The sequence below is a fragment of the Gossypium arboreum genome, chromosome 5 (assembly GCF_025698485.1).
Source record: "Gossypium arboreum isolate Shixiya-1 chromosome 5, ASM2569848v2, whole genome shotgun sequence".
NCBI classification, from domain to species: domain Eukaryota; kingdom Viridiplantae; phylum Streptophyta; class Magnoliopsida; order Malvales; family Malvaceae; genus Gossypium; species Gossypium arboreum.
In genome coordinates, this window is record NC_069074.1 from 43,683,957 (window position 1) to 43,704,698 (window position 20,742).

Here is a 20,742-nt window from a genome sequence, read left to right on the forward strand (position 1 = left end):
TATAAGCTTTGAACACGTCCGGAGACTGAGATTTCTCATGAATGAGATATAGGTACTTGTAACGTGAGTAATCGTCTATGAATGTTATGAAATATTGTTGACCATTCCAGGATGCCGTAGGGAATGACCCACAAATATCTGTATGAATTAATACTAAGACGTCTAAAGATTTGTTGGTCTGTTTTGGTCTGTTTTCCCTTAATGCAATTGACACAGACATCAAAGTCTGTGAAGTCAAGGGACTCTAAAATACCATCAAACATAAGGCGTTCAATTCTAACTTTTGAGATATGACCTAAGCGCTTATGCCATAATGATGCTGAATTTTCCTTATTTAATTTACATTTAATACCCCATGATTCCACATGCAATGTTTTGTTATAGGATGCAACTGTTTCTAGCAAATAAAGGTTGTCATAAGTATTTAAAAAACCAATTCCAACAATATTCAAATTTAAAGACAAACTAAATTGATTATTTCTGAATAAACAATAATATCCAAATTTGTCCAACGAAAAAATATAAACTAAATTTTATCTAAATGACGGTATAATAAAAGTGTCTTTTAAATCCAAATAAAAAACAGTTCCTAATAATAACCTAAAATGCCCAATTGCTTCCACTTTTACCGATTTTCCATCGCCCATGAAGATGTGCCTTTCACTATCACTTGGCTTTCGGTAACTCAGGCAACCCTGCATAGTATGTTAGTAGTAGCATTAGAATCTATCCACCAAGTGTTTCTAGGTATTAAAGCTAAATTAACCTTAGAACAGACTAAATGAAGAGTTATACCTTTTGTTGAGATCGAAATACACCAAGAGGGGGTGAATTGGTGCATTAAAACGTTTTCGGGAAATGAAAAAGATAAAACAACTCAAGTATTTATAGTGGTTCGACCACAATTGCCTACCTCCACAACTTTAACTTTCCTCAACTAAGGATTTCCCAAATCCACTAGATTTAAACCTTTAAGGACAAGGTTTAACATTACATATTCATATCTTTTCAAATGTAAGATAGAACCACTTCTCCTTAAGATTTTCTACCCAAAACATTAAGTAACACCTCACAAATCAGAGAAAATAATGATGACTAAGATGATTCCTCTAAAAGGTAGATAATCAACAATTAAGCACTCACACAAAGTTACAACGCTTGAAAGAATGATAGAAGACTTAACTCACAAGTGTGTACAAGAAATATTTAGTAAAATATTGAAAAAGATTGGAAAATTGAGTTATTAGAATTTAGGCACTTGTTTCTATATATTAATGAGAAACATTGACCTTGTATTTAAGTTCTCTAACAACCTTATGGACATTTGTAGCTATTAGAAACAAAATAGAGTCGTTGCAGCCATAAAAACTAGTATTAAATGCAGTCTATAGCTTCGTTGTATTGATAGAAATGGACTTGTATCTGTAGAAGTCCTTTTAAAATATGACCGTTAGGCTTGTTGTATCGGTAGAGGTCCCTTTATACTAGTAGAACTCTAAAGGTTTCAACTAGTATCGGTAGAACCCAGCAGAGTATCGGTAGAAGTGAATGGGAGGTTGAACTTTGGCTACTGCCTTGACTTGTTTTAGTAGAAGTTCTTAAGGTATTGGTAGAACTCTGGTTGTATTGGTAGATCAGACCAGGGTACCGGTAGAGATTCCAGGCCAAAACTACCTTGCACACTAGAGCGCGTTCTACTGATAGAAGTCCGGGTTGTATCGGTGGAACCCAGAGTTATATCGGTAGAACTCTCAATTCTACCAGTAGAATTCTGTAGCCTTTTCAAGGTCTTTCTATCTTGAGTTCTACCGATACTTGTCCACCTAAGTATCAGTCGAAATCCTTTAGACTTCAAAAACTCGTTAAAAATTAAGTTAATTTAAGACTTTTTAAATATTTATCTTGTCCAACACTTTGAAAATAATTTTAAGGACTTATAAAGAATTTTTTTGCAAATTCAAGTAGGGAATTTTTAATATACTTTTTGTTATATCAAAATACTCGAAAAACTAGAGCTAACACCTTTCTTTGCACGCCAGACATGATATTTGATACAATTTTTCTTTATATATCCAGACTTGTTACAAAAGAAACAACTTTCTGTGGCTTGTTGTTGTTTCTTTTGAGCTGGACCCTTAGCAGCTTCATTCTGATATTTTCTTTTCTTGCCCTTGTCTTTAGGGGCATTAGCCAAATGACTACTTTTAGACTTATCATGTTTCAATCTTTTTTTCTCTTGTATACAATGAGAAATGAGCTCATTTAGAGTCCATTTCTCCTTTTGACAATTATAACTAATTTTACGTTGATTGAACTGTGCAGAAAATGATACCAAAACCATAAGAACAAGTGATTCCTTAGAAAGCTCGATCTTAAGTGCCTTAAGTCTTGAAGCAATATGGAACATCTCCATAATGTACTTCCTTACATTTCGTTGACCCTTATACTTCATAGACATTAAAGAAGTCAAAAGTGATGTCATCATCGTTTTTAGCCAAACGTTTCTCAATTTCATCAAGGAAACCATTGGCTGAGTAATCTCTTCAAATTCTATGCCTGTAATGGCTTCTAAAATGTTGTGTTTCATGATTATTAGACTTAAACGATTTGAATGATCCCACCTCTCAAAATCCCTCTTAACATCAAGGGTGCTTTCCGCAGTGAGAGGTGCAAGTTATTCTTCCCTTATTATAAGGTCTAGGTCGATACAACCAATCACTATAAGTGAGTGTCTTTTCCATTCCTTAGAATTAGTCCCATTAAGCTTGGATATAGAATTTATATTAGCAGATATTATGGTAGTAGAAGATGAACTAACTAAATATAAAACAAATAAAAATAAGCTCACATCAATATTTATAAGTAAACAATAAATTCAAGATAATGACTAATTTCATCTTAAGATACCAAACACAACATTAATATCAAGTCTTTGAATAATATTAACAGTAAGCGTTTCTCTTGTTGTAGCAATCAAACATTGGCAATAAACTATGTCAAACAATTAATTAATCTTTGGGTTAACTTATTGCTCACATAGAATACCTTAAAATTGCCACACATTTACCACCACAGATGTTGTTAAAATTCTGCCAAATATTAACTTACATTTGGGTCAATTAATAAACACATGAATCATAAAAACATATAATTATCTTAATATTTTAAATAAACTAATTTACGCACACTTTAACGATATTTTGATTCAACTAATTAATTTAAAATATTAGAAATTTTAATTAAAGGCCAAAATATGAATTTATTTATTTTAAAATATTTCTCTCAATCTCATATTTGATAATTTTCCAATAGAGTTTAATTCAGAAGCACAATTTATACATTAAACTAATCAAAACATTCGGTATAGAACAGACAAGAGACTCATCGAGCATTCAAATAGCCAACAATTAATAAATATAAAATCTTCTTCTATTCTCACAGTACTGGCAAAAGAGACAACCAGTAGTTTTTCAATATTCTCTCTAGCTTCTAAATCCATGATTACCAATAATCACGCATGTCAAAAAATAAAATAAAAATGATAATAGATAAATAAATAAACAATGAAAATTCTATCATGAAAGTGCAACCCAATTATGCTAATTTCCAGATATTACGCAAGCAATTAGCAATTACATGCTGAAAAGACCAATTAAACAATAAACATTGACATTAACACTGGGAATCAATGAAATTTTAGTTCACCAATGCATTAGAAAGTTGACATTTCAACTAGGATTTTCCAAAAAAAAAAAAAAAAAAAAGAAGAAAACCAGATGATATCAGTTATCAACACAAGAAGGATTTCCCTTTCTGTTCACCTATCTGTGTTTCTCTACCAGGGAACAAAGGCTAGATTTGCAACATGAACAGAAACTTATGAAACCCTAAATTAAGAATAGATTAACAGCAAAGAGAACAAAAACAAAAAAGAATAGAAGAAGTCGAATCTATTGCGCCTTTCAAATTCATAAAAATCAAAACAAACTTAAAAATAAATTTAAAAAATTCAACATATACTTTAATTAGAATATCAAATCAAAATACTAAATTCATCAATATATTCTCAATGATTCAACATGACAATATTCGGATGTCACTTGTTAAAATCATAAATCAAGATATAAATAAAATTTAATGAACCATAAATTAAGATCTATCATATCAAATCATAAAAAAAAAACGACAACAGAACTAGATGCAGAAGCGTAGCTAAATCCTTAGGTTTCTAAAATTTTTTCGGATATTGGAGATTTGATCTTCCAAATTAGCACATAATAAATCTTGAGAAAATGGTTTTCTTTTTTCTAAAAATGAGAGATTAGAAAAGTTATATTGTGTGTAATTTGAGTAGCATAACCTTAATATATATAACTTTGGCACATTAACCCTAATTCCTAATCAACTTATCATTAATTTGAAATTAACTATTAAGTATATACATATATTTGACCCGTTCTTTATTTATATTGGTGTATTCCCTTTCACCAGTATAAGCCGTTGTAGAGAACCCATCATTGCAGCTCCATTGCAAGCCTGCATTTTGACTTCCCACTAGTATTTCTTACAAATAACCTGCAAATTTATAATCGACAAATAGAATTAAGATAAGGAATTCAATTCATAATCAATTAATTCATTTGTTAGAGCAGAAACTGAACAGCATTTAAGACTTAATTAATCCCATGAGAAAAAGGTATTTTCCTTTGAAAACTTGACCATTACCAATTCTTCTGTTAACCAAGAACATGAAAACTAAAGAACAGCAATATATCTTAAGTTAAAATAGAGATGATAAACAAATCTCCCCGGAACTATATAATTAACTGGATATAAAAATTAGAGAGAGCAACGAATTAAACAAAATATATAAAAAATAAATGATAATTCAAGAAATATAGAAATTAAAGAAGGACATACTTGTTCTAAGGGTTCTCTTTTATTTCTTTCTTTTCTTCTTCTCGCATTTTCTTTTTGGGTGCAATAGAAAGAAGGGCATACTTGTTCAAGGTGAGCCTGTGAGAAACGATGAGTGTGTATGCATCAAGGAAAGAAAGGGAATTTGGTGTTTAGGGCTTTGGAAATGGAGAAGGGAATGAATGCGAAGGTTGTAGTTGAAAGTGTAGATAATATCTCAACAATGGATTCAGGACATAAAAAGACATAAAAACAAAAGGAACTCAAATAGGATATTCAAATTTATGTTAAAATCCAATTGATAGATTGGATTGATTTAATTTATTTAATCGATCAGTTACTCAATCTAATTCGATCGAAAGGCGGTTAATGATTTTTTTGAAGTTTAGTTATCTATCAAGTAATTAATCGAACTTAATAATTAATAATATCAATTATAAGTAGTTTTAATTCGCTTAATTCAAATAATTTGATCAAATAAATATTATCAATTTATTTTTGATATGTTTTATACTTATTTTAACAAAAAAATAAAAATTTATAAATTTCGGTTCAGTTAATTTTTTTGAAAAAATTTCAATTCGGTTAATAATTAAAGGATTAAAATATTTGATTAATTCGATTAATATTAGTTTGGTCCGATTAATCATTTGAACACCCCCAAACTCAGATAGGGAAGAGGAGAAAGTATTATATGAAATTGGGGTACCATGTCATTTCTATCTCTTTCCAATAATTTAATGTCATTTTAACATTTTCATCCTAAAAAAAAATTAAATCCAACATAATGTGCTGATATTTAGGATGAAAATACTGAGATAATATTAAATTATTAGAAAGGGATACAAATGACATGATATCCTAGTTTCATACAATTCTTTCTAAAGAGGAGACATGAAAAGAAATGGGAAAATTAGAACAATGTGTAAAAGAGAATAGGAAAATACAAAAAGACATGATTAATAAATGGAAAGTAAAACTTTGCTTTGAATGAACGAACTGAAGAGTGGTTTCAACTAGATGTGATCATGGGATAGATCGCTTGTTTAGGTACAAATGTTTGTCTGAAAAGTGGAATGGTTTAAGCAAAAACATAGGTTCAAAAAATGAGATCGAACAAAAATAATACCCGTTTTCTAAACAGGTTAGGCCTCGGGTAAGAATTGTTTGACTCGTCCCAACTGAAATTTGGCTAATTTTTTTCTCTATTATTTTATTATTATATTGCTACTATTTTGTTGTTATTTTTTTATATTGTACAACTTTTTTTAAATGTATTTACAATTTGTTAAAAATATTTATTTTAATATTTTTAGTGTATTTGATATATTATATTTTTTAAATTTGTTTTTATATAAAAAAATTAATACCAACGGGTCAGAACGAGTTCGAGTTTAGCATCTTTTTATCTGAAAGGACTTTGTAAAATTTTATACCCATTTTTCAAACTAGACTCGAACTTAAAAAATAAACCTAAAATTTTACATCAAACCCGACCCGACCCAACCTATGATTACATCTAATTTCAAGTTTCAACCCCTATTCAATGATTAATGGAATAGAGAGCTAAACAACAGGACGTGCAATAAACAATTACGCTATACCAAACGTTTGCTTTGATACAGGCTCATTAAATTTGGGCTGATTCATTCCATTGAACCAAACTTACGCTATATAAGCCCCTTTCTTCGAGTTTTTCCCGACCTCCATCCACTTATACGACTCTCAACTTTTGGGTGAACCCACCAAGTCCACATTTGTGCATCAATAGAGTTCAACAAAAATAAATTGAATGGAATACTGCAAGTCATATCATTTAAAATTCAGAGGTTATGATTACAACATCTGCTAATATTATGTTCTTATTATTACATTATCTATATCATTATTTAAGTATGAGTTATTGTGGTTTTCGATTGATCACCGACTCGGTTAAAAATATGTAAAAATATTTTTTTATAATTAAAATAAATTATATTATTTGAGAGTTCTTTAATTTTTTTTATTTTAAAAAATAAAAATATGTATATAATAGGATTTAAACTTCAACCAATTATATTGGTAAAATATTTAATTTACCATTCAAGTAAAACTTTATTTTATTATATAACCTTTATTATTTTCATCAATTATATATATTTAATATTGTACATATTTCATATGTTATTATAATTAAATAGCTTAAACATTATTTTTATTGTATATTATTTTTAATTACACATATTACTTATGCATATTTCATGAGTGTAGAAAGCAACTTTTCGATAAGATTTTCGGGGCGAAAATCCCTAAAGGGGGGGAGAGTTGAAACAGCTTAATTTTTAGTGGTGTCGGAACAGTGATTAGAGATCACTAAATCGGACAAATGAGTAGGAAATATTATTAATTTAGTGAGTATAAGTTAAATGTGAAGTTAGGAAAAATTTTGAAATAGTGAATAGTGTACTAAAATAAATATTAAAATAATTAGAATCGAAAATGAGGTATCGAGACCTCGAGAATTTTAAATCGAGCCATAAATATTTTTATAAATATTTATGGAGTGTTAATAAGTCAGTATTAAAGTTTCGTTAAGAAATTTTAAAGTTCTGATAGTTAATTGAACAGAAAGGACTAAATTGTATTAAATGCAAAATTGTGGGAAATGATTAAATAGCTTAAATGATAAAAGAAAGAGGGTTTAAAAGGAAAATAGACCCAAGGTCTCTTTGGGCTGGACGGCAATGGCATGAAATCAGCAAGAAAATAAGGAGAATTAAGGGCAAAATTGGAAAATTGCAAAATTTACTTAATAAAGCTAGGACTAAAGTGGAATTATCTAGATTTCTCTTTATTTTTCTCCATTCTCATCAGCAAAAACACCATGGAAGAGTTCCCTTAAGCTGGTTTTTCATATTTTTACTTCAAGTAAGTTCAATTCTTGATTATTTCTTGAAGTTTTTGTGTTTTTGTGACTTTTACAACTAGGTCCACTTGTTAAAGTCATTAGTTTTTGATTCTATGAAAGAAATTGAAAGTTTATATGAATATGTGCTGGAAGTATATGACGATTTGGCATGGAATTAGAGCTTTAAATTATTTATATGCTGATTTTATTGAAAGAATTGAATAGAAAGTGAATGTTTGGGACCTAATTGTAAAAGAGTTTGAAGTTAGAGTTTTATGTGGAAATTCTGAATTTCAATAGTTATGAAATAACTTATAATGTCTAGTAAAAGTATTAATTGAGAAAATTATCTTAATTGAGGGGTTAATTGAGCAATGACTGAATTGTATGAATTGTGAAATTTGGGGCAAAATGGAAATCAACATTTTGCACTAAAACTGTTTTGGACAGCAGCAGTAGTCTAACTTTGAAAAATCACCAAAAATTGTAGAAATGGAATTAGAGGATGAATAAAATATGAAATTAAAGCTTATTGAGTCTAGTTTCTTTTAGAAGAAATGATGTAAGCAATGAAATTTTAAATCATGAGATATGATAAATTTTGTGAGACAAGGTCAAAATTATGAAATTTTTATGGTAAGAAGATATGTGAGTCTAGTTTCAGGAAAAATTAGCGGATCTTAATTTAGAGTTCCGTAGCTTCAGATATAAATAATTTAGTGACTATGACACGGGTTGATAGCTTGAATATTCACATAAGTAATTAGTGAAAATTATGGATAATGTTACTTACAAGTGTGTTATTTATACCAAGGATGTGGATGGAGAGGAGGAGGAGGAAAAATATATGAATGACTCGTGTATAAATTGATCACATGCCCAATTATAATCGATAAGTGTTGGATTAGAAATGATATAATGTTTTATTTGGAATATTTATTATGAAAGTATGATTATCGTTATAATACAAAAATTGAACTTGTGAGTTTATATGGCTAAATTTTAGTGATTATTTGTTAATTTTATGAATTTCATGATGTGTTATTTCATATGTATTGATGATAAAATCGTGAATAATGTAAAAGCATGAAAATTGAATAAATGATCAAATTGAGCATTTTAGTTCAGTGACAAGATGAATTGAAGGAAAAGATCATGGTTGGACCATAGCAACAAGTGATAAGTGATAGCTTCGGCTACACTTATCTGATCAAGGACAAATGACAAGTGAAAAGTGGTAGCTTCGGCTACCTGATCAGTGAAAAGTGGTAGCTTCTACTACCTGATCAGTGAAAAGTGGTAGCTCCGGCTACCTGATCAGTGAAAAATGGTAGCTCCGGCTACCTGATCAGTGAATAGTGGTAGCTTCGGCTACAAGTGACAAGTGATTTCCGTATAAGACCATATCTGGGATATGGCATCAGTGAGATATGTGATTCGTGTAAGACCATAGCTGAGCTATGGCATCGATATGTGATATGTGATTACGTGTAAGACCATAGCTGGGCTATGGCATCGATATATGAATATGTGTAAGACCATAGCTGGGCTATGGCATCATTATGTGAAGATGTGTAAAACCATAGTTGAACTATGGCATCGAGAAAACGAAGTACTCAATTCCGTAAGACGTTCACTAATTTGACAAAGTTTGGTAAGTGTTACATGGAATTATATGATACAAGAAAGTACGAGTTGATAAGATATGAGTATAGAACTTGGTTGATAAATGAATTCATTTGTGATTATATAATTGTTCATCTTGAATGTACTGTCCATATGTATTGATAATTCAAATGTTTTAATGAATAAAGTTCCGACATGGAATAAATTGTACATGAGACAAATAATTATGAAATTGAACTCGGAATTCATGAAAATGACAGTTATTGATATATGGAGACATGAGACATTGATATATGAATATGGAAAATGTTTGATAAATGTGTTTATTCATAATTATAGAATTATATACCTCATGTGTACTATTTGCATAAAGATGATATTTCAAATACTTTAGTTATTTAAGTTTAAATATGAAATAGTATGAAATCAAGATAAGTTGTTATAAAATATATTTAGATTACGAGATATAGGCGATATATGTTGTATGATTACATAACGTGAAATTGTGTATATATGAGAAATTTAATGAGAAATGAGCCCATACATGTTTCTTGTTATTTTTATGAAGTGTACGACTGACAAGGGTGATGAAGTTATAAACTGAGAGTTACACGGGTTGAAAACACGGGTGTGTGACTCTCCAAAGTGTGAAAATTTTCTAAGTGTTGTAAAAGTTTTATATGTTTACGGTTTGGTCCCGAACCATCCTGAATGTATGTTTTGAGCCCCATAGGCCCATATAAGAGACGTTAAACATATGTATGAAAGTTTTTAATTTAGAAGAAATTTTATGGATGATTTTTACATGATTGATCATATTAAGTTCGGTAATGCCTCGTATCTTATATGGTTGAGTAAAAACATGGGTGAAGCCCAATGCTCAAGAAACCCGATCTTGAAACTAGAAAATAAAAATTTAATAATAATTATTATTATTATTTTAATCTTCGAAATTTAAATTCAAATCCAGTATTTTCCTTTTCAAAAATTTTGATTTTTCCTGGTTCAAATTTCAAGGTTCAATGTAAGATAGAAGAATACCCACGCTAAAATTGAGTAAATAATAATAATAATAATAATAATAATAATAATATATATTATTATTATCATTATTATTATTATTATTAAGCCCGAAGAAGATGGCTGAATCGGGCAAGGTGAGTTTTATTCTTTCTTTTTTCATTTTTTATTTTATTTCTCATTCGTCTTCCTTTCATCGTATTTATTTGTTTGTTTGTTTTTGATTCTTATTAATTTAGGTTTGAATTTGATGAAGGTTAAAAAATAATATAATCATTAATAAAAAAAGAAGCTAAGCTACTATGATATATTTTACCTGGCAGGGGATTTTGTGTTGGGATTACACCGATCCTAATTGTGTGTTATTTACATTTCACAAAAGCAGAAACTGAGGAATCCGTTTTTATTTCTACAAATTACATAATCAGGTTAGAATCATGATATGTTTTTCATCTATTTTGATACATTCATCCGATTTGGCATATATAAATCAAGAATTTTTTGTGTTGTAAAATGGATCATAAAAATTTGTGCTGAAAGTTGAAATTTCATTTGTATATGTTAATGGGTTGAACTGTTCGAAATTGTAGCAACATCTTGTAACAGCAGTGACGGAGGAGAAAGGAACAACGTGCTGGGGATGTGGATTGGGGCTCCTGCTTCCAACACTCGGATCGGCTTTCAAGTGCGGATGGTGTGGAGCCATTACAAATCATAACCTAAGTAAAAACCAAAACCAATGTCTTCTCTGGAGGCGCTTGCGTGATCGTTGCTTTGTCTCTTTTCTTTTTAGTTTCATGCTCTTTGTCATATGTAAGTTGCTTCACATATCCATATTCCACACTCAGTATTACATTAAGTTTTATGTTTCGACATCAAACCGTAGGTGGCGGGGTATGGGCAGCGTTTCCCATTATTTTCTTGGTAAGTTATACCAGTGGGATTGTTCATTCAGTCATAACGACAATCTTGGCATTGACGACTATTTCCACTTTCGGTCTATCGGCATTCCAATGCGCCGGTGCACCTCCGATGATATTGTGGGGAAGCTATACGGTTGTGGGGAAAGGTGAGCTTGAAAACTATACTTTCTGCCATTACTGTTCCAAGCCCAAATCGCCAAGAGCACATCACTGCGACACTGCCGTTCCTGTGGAATGTGTATATTGGATATGGATCATCACTATCCTTTTGTAAGTAATTAACCTTATTTTAGTGTTTAAGCTTAGTGGAATGATGTATTAGCAGAGACAATCGAACTAATTGATTTGTGATGATGACGATGACACAGATAGGGAACTGTGTAGGCGCAGCGAATCATCGGCACTTCATAGCTTTTCTAATTTCAGCTATATTCAGCACAATTTACGTAACAGTGATGTCTGCATATACGAGTTTCCTTATATGGCCGCCATTGAGGTACAAACCGCCGGAACACTCGACCATTTTCAGCACGGGTCTGGTGATGTTGGCAAGCAGGGAAGGTCTTGTGGCATTGTTAAGCTCAGCAATGGAACTGCCGGTAAGAGGGTTGGCTTTAATTTATCTTTTCATTGCCAGCATATCGGTGGAGATAAGTTAAGCGTACTGCTATGGCAGCAACTGTGTTACATATACGAAGGGCGAACATACCTCAGCCATTTGAGTTCACGGGAAGGGGATCATGTGAAAGAAAAAGATTGCCAGAATCTATTGCGCTTCTTCGGATGTCGGTATTCGATGTTGAGATTCTTGCCCACTCTGCGGAATTCGCGAAAGAGACACAAGACGTGAACATATTTGTTACTCTGGGTGTGATGTTATTTCTTTTTTTAAATTTCATTAAAAATTGTAACATAGCAGGTAATTTGGGAGTTTGAACAATGGAATTTCAGTCGCCATTTTTGGTTACAGGAGATGCAGAGCAAGGTTTGATTCCATCGTATTCTCACATGTATTCTCCTAAGAATCTGTTTTCCCGCAAAAAATAGAAAAAAAGGCATTTTTACTCCTGAATTTCTTCACCTTCTGCTGTATTAATAATAATATTAATGTTGATATCCAACGAGTTAAAAATTCAATTTGCATCAATTTAATAAACTTATCATTACAGATTAGATAGCCCCTCCCAAATTGTTTTTAAATAATAATTGCATTAATTGTTCTTAAATCTATGACTTGACTTAGGTTAATATGCAGATTTGTCACTACACTTTTAAGTGAAAATTGAAAACTAACACTACACTTCATTTGATATTTATCATTATCTTTATAAATTAGAGATAAATTTACTAATATACTTTAACTCTATATTAAAATTTTTTTACCAAAATTTTCCAGTAAAGTTAAAATTTTTTATTGAATTTTCTAATTCAAAATAATTTTAATAAAATATTTTTATATTCTAATTTATTATTTAACAATAATAAGTTAATTAATATAATATTAAAATTAACTTTCAAATTTAAATGTAGCAAAAGAAAATTAGACTTTTCCTATAAAGTAAAATATAAAAACATTAAATATACTGTAATACGCGCTCGAACCCGAATTCAGAAGCAACATAAATCTCTTCTTGGGAGGAAAACAGACGTGGAAATTCTCTCTCTTGTAATTTTCCATGTAAAACATGGCAAGAGAGAAGCATGCAAATGTTGTTGCTTATATAAATTGTATAATAAATGAGCAACACTATTTGTGCTTCTTCCTATCACATAGATCTATACAATTTCAATCTACAAAATTGGAGGCGCTGAATTTTGTTCAAACTTGAACAATCCCCTTTTTTACCAACATATCATACACCCTATCCACCTTGCCCGGTTCAACTTTGAACAGGTTGTGGGCATCAGATTTCTTGCTAATATTTCCCTTCATAATCTCCATTGATAAGGTTTGCAACATTGAGAGATAATGTGACGGCAGTATTCTGATCTCACTGCAAAGCTGTTTCTCCTGCACACAAGCACATTATAAGAGACCCAAAATCCGAAATAATATACACAAATAGTTTCCAATCAAACTCTAAGCTTTTCACCTGTATCCCCAAAGTTTGACAGTTATTCAATTACTTAAACTTGGGGTTGTAAAAGATAACCGTATGTCTATGCGATATACAACAGCGTAGGGAGGGTATCCTTACAGAATCAGACAATAAATCAGCTCCTATGAATCCAGTGATATCCCAATCATCCAAAGTGCTTAAAGTAGTTTGTCCTAAAACAGTTGAAGATTCTTTACTAAAAGGTTGTAAACCAGTGGAACCCCTCACAATACCCCTCGGACTGCCATGCAATAACACTTTACCACTAGGACCAGCTTGTACACTTTCTTTCAGTCTCTGGGCATTTTCTTCAGCTTCCTTTTTCCTCTTCTGTTCAATAAATTTATTGGCTTCAGCAGCAGTTCGACAACCAGCAGCTCGAGCTTCCTGCATATAAATTCACCTGAATAATGTTCCAAAATTTTGATGCTTAAATAGTTGTATTTGGAGGTTCAGCCCCAAGGGATAGCAATCATTGTGGAATTGAACCATTTGAGATGAAGAAATACAACTATATGATTAAAAGATGAAAGCCAAAACCGAGTCAAAAGGTGCATAGATTTCTAGTTCCTAGTATTCGGCTTCAGTGCTCCCAGAACAGGAAAATAATGTAATCAAACTTCAATCTCATTTGAAAACTAATTTTCATTTTGTGGAAATCTACACCAGTGCATGAAAGCAGCAAATAAGCATACAAAGTCAGCACAAAGCAAGCATTTAACCTGAAGTTCTTGTATTCTTTTGACAATCCGATGCTCCTCTATGACACTCTTAAGCAACTCCCGATGCTCTTCTTTCGAGTGGAAGCGCATAAACACCTTGTAACGCTGATATATTTCCTTCTCCTCAGGTGAGAGGTTTCTCTCGAATGGATCAGGGTAAAGTAAATTTCTTTCCAAAATAAAGTCCTTCCTACGCTTCCTCTCATCAAGCCTGTCGATAAAACACCATACCATAAATCTCTCAAATTTGATACAAACATAACAATACAAGATTCAGCATAAGTTGTAGTATGTGGCATGGTATTGAATGCCAGACTATGGTATGCTACAAGGCTGTTCATCTTTCCAATCAGTTATAACTAAGATAAAACTACTAGTAAAGCCAATTGACAATATAAAAGCAGACACATAAGACATACAGCTCTAATGATATACATAGAGCTGTCTAAATGAAAGAACACAAGCACAAATCACTCCAACTTGAATGCACTAAAAATCTCCAACAGCACTCAAGATCGAATGCAGAGACAGATTCTGAAGTCAAGTCCAAATTGTCATGACATTATAGGAAAGTTCTATCCTGATATTTGATGGTGATGAAGTTGAAAACTCATACACAAAGTTTTGTTCTTAACACCTAAGAGGAGCTTCAAGTAGTTTTCCAACCAAGATTATGTGCTTAGAGAAATTGCTTCATTCTACGTATCGAGTTTGTATATATGTAAGAAAAATCAGAAAGTATATTATAATTGATCAAGAACACAGTTATCTTTTTCTTCAAGAACTGCCACTTCCTATACTTCCCTCTTAGACCCTTTTATTGAAAAATGCTGATGATCATCAACCTTTTCCATGTCAAGAATATATACAACATGCATACACATTGTTGTAGATAAATACCTTTTAGAGTAGATATGTAATACACGCAACTTCAATTCACGCTCAGCCTTGGTGTCAGTATCCTTAAATTCCATATCTGCCAATAATTGCTCCGCATCATTATCATATTCAATCTCAAATTCCTGCCTCTTGAAATTATAGCCACTCAGCTCAGTCATAGACGGTTCCTCCTCAGTGAAAACCCTAGGCTTTTTCTCACCAATGCTCCTGTCTGCTTGAGGTTCTAAGAAAAAGGTTTAAGAAAAATGATGTTAGAGTACTTGCACAAATCCACAGAACATGACCAACAACTTACATCATATTAATCACCAAAATTAAAAATAATAATTAAAGAATAGGAAAAGGAGAAGGAAAAGAAGTTGCTTAACTCAACAAACTCTTAACTCACATTACAGATAGAAAAATAATTAATTAGCATTTCAGAATAAGCCACCTTTTGCAACAGTTACCTACTATCATTTGTTAGATTGTCATTTCCATGCAGGCAATAGCCAATGACTTCATGCAGAATGTAAAGTCACAAGCAACAGTCATGACGTACAACAAAATGAGAGCATACCTTCTACTTTAATGCCATCTTTAATCTGGGCCATGTTGGAGGTCTTTTTACCATCACCTAGGAATGTGTTACCACCACTCCTTGAATCAATATGGGACCCTATTTCTGACATCAAAGACAATGCATTGCATTTATATGATATAATATATATTTGTTTTTAAGCAGAAAAGACAATGTGTTATGTTTAATATTGCCACAAAATCATGCCTTTAAGAAAACCAAAAGGGCAATCCACTTTCAATAAAGATGTCTCAAAATAGCTGATGTCATACCTCCAGTTAAGCTACATGAGGATTGATGAGCTGGATCTTCCTTTCTTGGTGCCTCATATCTGATCAATTATAGAAGATTAACATATAAATATAAAAATTTAAATAAAAGCAGGAAAAAAAAAGAAAACAGAAAAGATTCAACAGGGAAGACATTTACTTGACTTTTGCACCAGCAGGAGACTCTTGTTTCAGGGTAAGCTCACCATGTGTGGTGAACTCTGCATAAATAACCATTTAGTCTTAGCAAATTCATTTCATTAAAGCACATGCAAAAATAGGACAAGAATATTCTGATAAACCAAATCAGACAAACAAGAATATTGACGATTTGCAGATCAACCTTGTTCCCAGAAGAAAAAAGAAAGTGATCCAGTCAAAACAAAAATCACTATGGGAAGGAAAACAGCCAGAAAAAGTCATCTCGATAGCAAAAATTTAGCAACCGGGATTTACTTGAAAGGGTTTAGTCTAACCTTTTTTGACTAGACCATTCCCTTTGGCCATAGCAAGGAGCTCTTCTCTGCTCTTTCCCATAACATGAGACAAGTCCTGAGAAAATAACCATGGAATATAATTATTATTACTAGAAAATAACCAGGTAATGTCTTCAAATCCAAGATTATAACACAAGTCTTACTGGGAGAGGAAAACAAGGAGAGTTCAAGTATATAGCATTATAGTGATCAATACATTGTGATTTGCTCTTGGTTCCAACATGTTCTGCAACTTCAGCCCAATTCCCAAATCCATACATTTCAATCGCCTGAAAATAAGGCATGCATCCTCTAACCATCAAATCCAATGGAATACAAAAGAGGATAAGCAGAAGTTGCCAGATATGCGATCAATCAACAATAAAAAATCAAATACCCCTAAAAGTGCAAGATAGTACATAGGAATACCTCAAGAAGCAATATCTCCTCATCCGCATTCCAGTCTGGACAAATAAGTGGGAAAGACAAATTGTCCTGCATGGAAGAACATTAAAATGCATACTCCAACCAATAGCAAAATGGGGAAAAACTATGTTTGGAATCATTTATTATGAGAATTACTGACGGCAATAGCATAGATGATGAAAAGAATGAGAGCAATTGATGACCCAGTTAGTAAACAAATTCACAGATGGTAATCACCAAGTTATGTCCCACCAAAGTGAGGTTCCAGGAGAGGTGAATAAGATTTTCTAGCATAGAACAGAAAGGGAGAGGTTGTAGGATGCAGTTGTAATAAAACGCATGAAACATATGGTTCAGCAAAAAATGCCATTGGTATTGAACAGAAAACAAATTTGTTTTTAACTCACTTAAGACCTATGTAACCATGTTCCTTAGACTTTTTTCAAAAGCTCTAGTATACTTTACTTTGGTTAACCATCAGCGATCATGCTATAACCTTCAATTGCTAAAATGAAAAAGGAAATTGTAAATAGAAAGAAGGTGACTAACCATAACCCTGTATTGATGATTGCACTTGTGAGGAGTAATTTCAGCTCCAACAGAAAAGCATTCGACACAAAGATCAAAATCTGGACAAACTGCACACTTAATCCGAACCATTCCAGAAAGATCCTTGTTACAATAATTACAATGATACAATGCTGGCCCTTTTGCTTCACTCGGTACTTGCCCAAGACCTTATTGAAAGAAATGGAATCAATGGAGATGAGCAAAATAAACCAATAAACGCAATATCATCCATAAAGGTCATCACTTTAAGAAAAAAAAAAAAAAGAGGAAGTAAGACTTCAAAACTTAAAAGAATTGCATTGCTAAACCAGTTACATCTTATTAGGGCTCAGTTCGATTTGATACTTCTACTCGATTTCTTGTTATTTCTTTTTCCAAATAAACTTAAGTTTCTAACCAAGTAAAAGTAAAACTACTTGTGATAAAAATAGGAGCTAATAGTTAAAATACAACCCTATCTGGAAATGCAATCATTCTATATAAAAGTAGAATCGTGCATTTTATTATCAATAAAAGTAAAACCATATATTTATTATTAAAATTTTACTATTATCCCTTTTGCAACTAACAAGCTTTAGAAAGATTAAATAATAAAAATACCAATCAAAGGGGACCCTAAATTTCGTCATACCTGCTGATGGAAGCTCTACATTTTCGACACTACCAGACGCAGTCTTTTTCCTTTTGGATCTACAGAAGAAAGGGCGAATTTTTAACTGAAAACAAGATCTTTGAACGGAACAGCTGAGAAAATAAATGAAATTAAGAACATAAAAAAGGGAAGACCTTTGATTGAGATCCTCTTCAGTTGGACGAGAGACTGTCCTCGATCGACCCATGCCTTCAATTCACCTAATTCCCCCAAATAGTAGCCACTCTAAACCCTAATTACCCTAGAATAGATAGAGAGACAGTTATTACAAATTAGGGTTTCTAGATTTTAAGAAAAAGGGAACTGGACATAACGGTAACTGCTTACTGAAGATGAGCAACACGAGGAAGCAAGTGAGAGGCGAGAAAGTTGGAGAAACTCGGACTTTTTGACCCGAACCCACAACTTGTACTTGTTTATGGTTTGATTACGATCCACAACATAACCCTATTTCATTAGATCTGGATCCGACCCGCTCATTATAGGGTAAATTTCACCCAAAGTCACTAAACTATTAGTAAGTTTATATTTTGGTAACTCAACTTCAAAAAACTATAAAATAATCACTGAACTATTTGAAAGTTTTCATTTAAATCACTAAGCTAGTAAATCGTTATTGTAGGGCCTTCTCTGTTTACACTGCTGTATCAATCAAAAGTTATCATTTCCATTCTATTCTATAATTCAATTTTTTTTATGAAATATTTTTAAATGTCATCAATCTATGAATTAAAATTCAAATAGCTTTTTTTTTCGATATTTGACACTGACCATTAGATCCACTTGAAGCTAAGGTATGTTCTTTTACTTGTCGATGGGTATTGATCCACCCTACGAGTCGTTAAATCTTTGCCTAGATCTTGCTACCCAACTTTAAAAAAAAAAACTTAATAACAAGTAATTTAAATAAAACTTTCAAATAGTTCAATGACTATTTTGTAATTTTTTAAAATTGAGTGATCAAAATATAGATTTACAAATAATTTAATAACCTTTGAATATAGTTTAATTTTTTTATATCACTTCAAAATCAAAGACAATTTTAGAGATAAAATTAAAGGAAAAATTATTAAAATAATATATATTAATATTTTTTATCAAAATAATATTTATTTATTAAAATGATATGTTTACTAATAGTAAATAAAAATTTCGATTTTACCAGACACAAATCGGAAGGGTTGGTGTCGATTTTGGCGTTGGAATCAATATAAGACCTTATTAATCACGCTGTAGGGAATAGTGCGGATTTGGGGCTCCCCAACTACTCGGCCACTTACCCCCAAAAACTCCCGACTCCCCAACATTAAATCTAATAAACACCCCAATTAACCTAATTAAAACCACCCTCCCATAAACCCCCCACCCTAAGCCCATTTAACTTCACGTCCAAAAAAAAATACAACCATTCACTCCAAAAAACCCATCTCCCCACACTTCCGAAAATTACCCAAAAATTGTAAAAAAATCTGAAAAATTTCCCAAACCACCCAAAAAATGAATTTATTTACGGAATACATTGATGGAATTTTTTTAAATTTAGGCAAGCTCCATCAACTTAATTTAAATTAATTAGGTGGTTATATTATTGATTTGTTTTGCAAGTTTAAAGTTATTATCAACTTTTCATAAAAAAAGTTATTATCGACAAGAATTGTAAGTATATATGAATTTTAAATATGTTATATTGATAATGTAAAAATTAAAATTGTTTGTTAATTCAATGGTTTAGGTTTTTTAATTGAAAATAAGCAATTTTGTGAAATATGTTGAATATATTTTTAATTATTATACTGAATTAGATATTAATAATATTTTTATTAGTGAAAATTAATTGTTTACTTTCTTGTAATTTGTTTGTTTAATTAATTGAAAATTGTTTATTTTATAAGTAATATATTTGTAATTATTATAATGAAATAGACATTAGTAATATTTTATAAGTAAAATTATATTTGTTTGACATTGTGGAAATATTTTATATTTGTTAGGTTTAGGAAAATGGTATTGTTATAATTTTCGCATGCATCATATGAAATATTGGAAATGGTAAATATTACAAACTTCTCTTTAAAAACTTTACAATGTGTACACTAACACTTGTGTGATGTAGATTTTGTGTAGGAAGTGGATCGATCATTGCACAACTTGTTGCATCACAATTATTTCAATGGTATTGACTTGAGGATTCAAACATATTTAGATGGAGTCAATTTCAGGTACGCGATTTTGATTTAGAGCTTCCAAATATATCTGCATTTCATAGCTGCATTGGTGGAGCAATGGAGGCCAGAGACCTATATGTTTCACTTGCTTTGTGGTGAGTCCGCGATTACCTTCGAAGATGTTACATTACAACTTAGTCTTCCAGTTGATAGATTACGTCTAACTGGAGAATCAATATCAAACATGATGGTAGTTTGCCAAGAGTTGCTTGGGAGTTATCTTTAGAGGGTAGATGGAAAGGGAATTTCATTTTCCACACTTGATTGGACTCTTTGACGATGCTACCCGAGACTGCGATAGAAGTAGAGGTTCAAATCGCATCTCAGTTCATAATTATGAGTCTTATTAGGAAGATTTTGATACTTGATAAGTCTGGCAACCGAGTTAGTTTGTGCTACCTTGTATGCCTTCTAGATTTGAGCAGTGCCAATATTTATAGTTGGGGGGTAGCCATGCTTGCAACACTTTAT

The 20,742-nt window shown here is 31.7% G+C and overlaps 1 protein-coding gene, 1 long non-coding RNA gene and 1 pseudogene across 2 annotated transcripts; 1 reads left to right on the forward strand and 2 right to left on the reverse strand.

Annotated features, from left to right (window-relative positions):
• Positions 1-4,284: 4,284 nt before the first annotated feature.
• LOC108452475 (uncharacterized) lies at positions 4,285-5,207 on the reverse strand. Its single transcript, XR_001866398.2, has 2 exons — positions 4,921-5,207; positions 4,285-4,575 (listed from the first exon to the last, which is right to left on the reverse strand). It is a non-coding gene; the product is annotated as an uncharacterized LOC108452475 (long non-coding RNA).
• A 6,520-nt stretch (positions 5,208-11,727) lies between these two features.
• On the forward strand, positions 11,728-12,423 carry LOC108451332 (protein S-acyltransferase 11-like; annotated as a pseudogene).
• A 496-nt stretch (positions 12,424-12,919) lies between these two features.
• On the reverse strand, positions 12,920-18,519 carry LOC108450136 (transcriptional adapter ADA2a-like). Its single transcript, XM_017747625.2, has 14 exons — positions 18,374-18,519; positions 18,181-18,287; positions 18,026-18,084; positions 17,374-17,561; positions 16,828-16,893; positions 16,563-16,688; positions 16,399-16,474; positions 16,083-16,143; positions 15,926-15,984; positions 15,654-15,758; positions 15,095-15,317; positions 14,195-14,405; positions 13,572-13,859; positions 12,920-13,384 (listed from the first exon to the last, which is right to left on the reverse strand). The coding sequence occupies exons 2-14, from the start codon at positions 18,231-18,233 to the stop codon at positions 13,193-13,195; spliced, it is 1,707 nt and encodes a 568-aa protein (XP_017603114.1). The 5' UTR covers positions 18,234-18,287; positions 18,374-18,519; the 3' UTR covers positions 12,920-13,192.
• Positions 18,520-20,742: the final 2,223 nt, after the last annotated feature.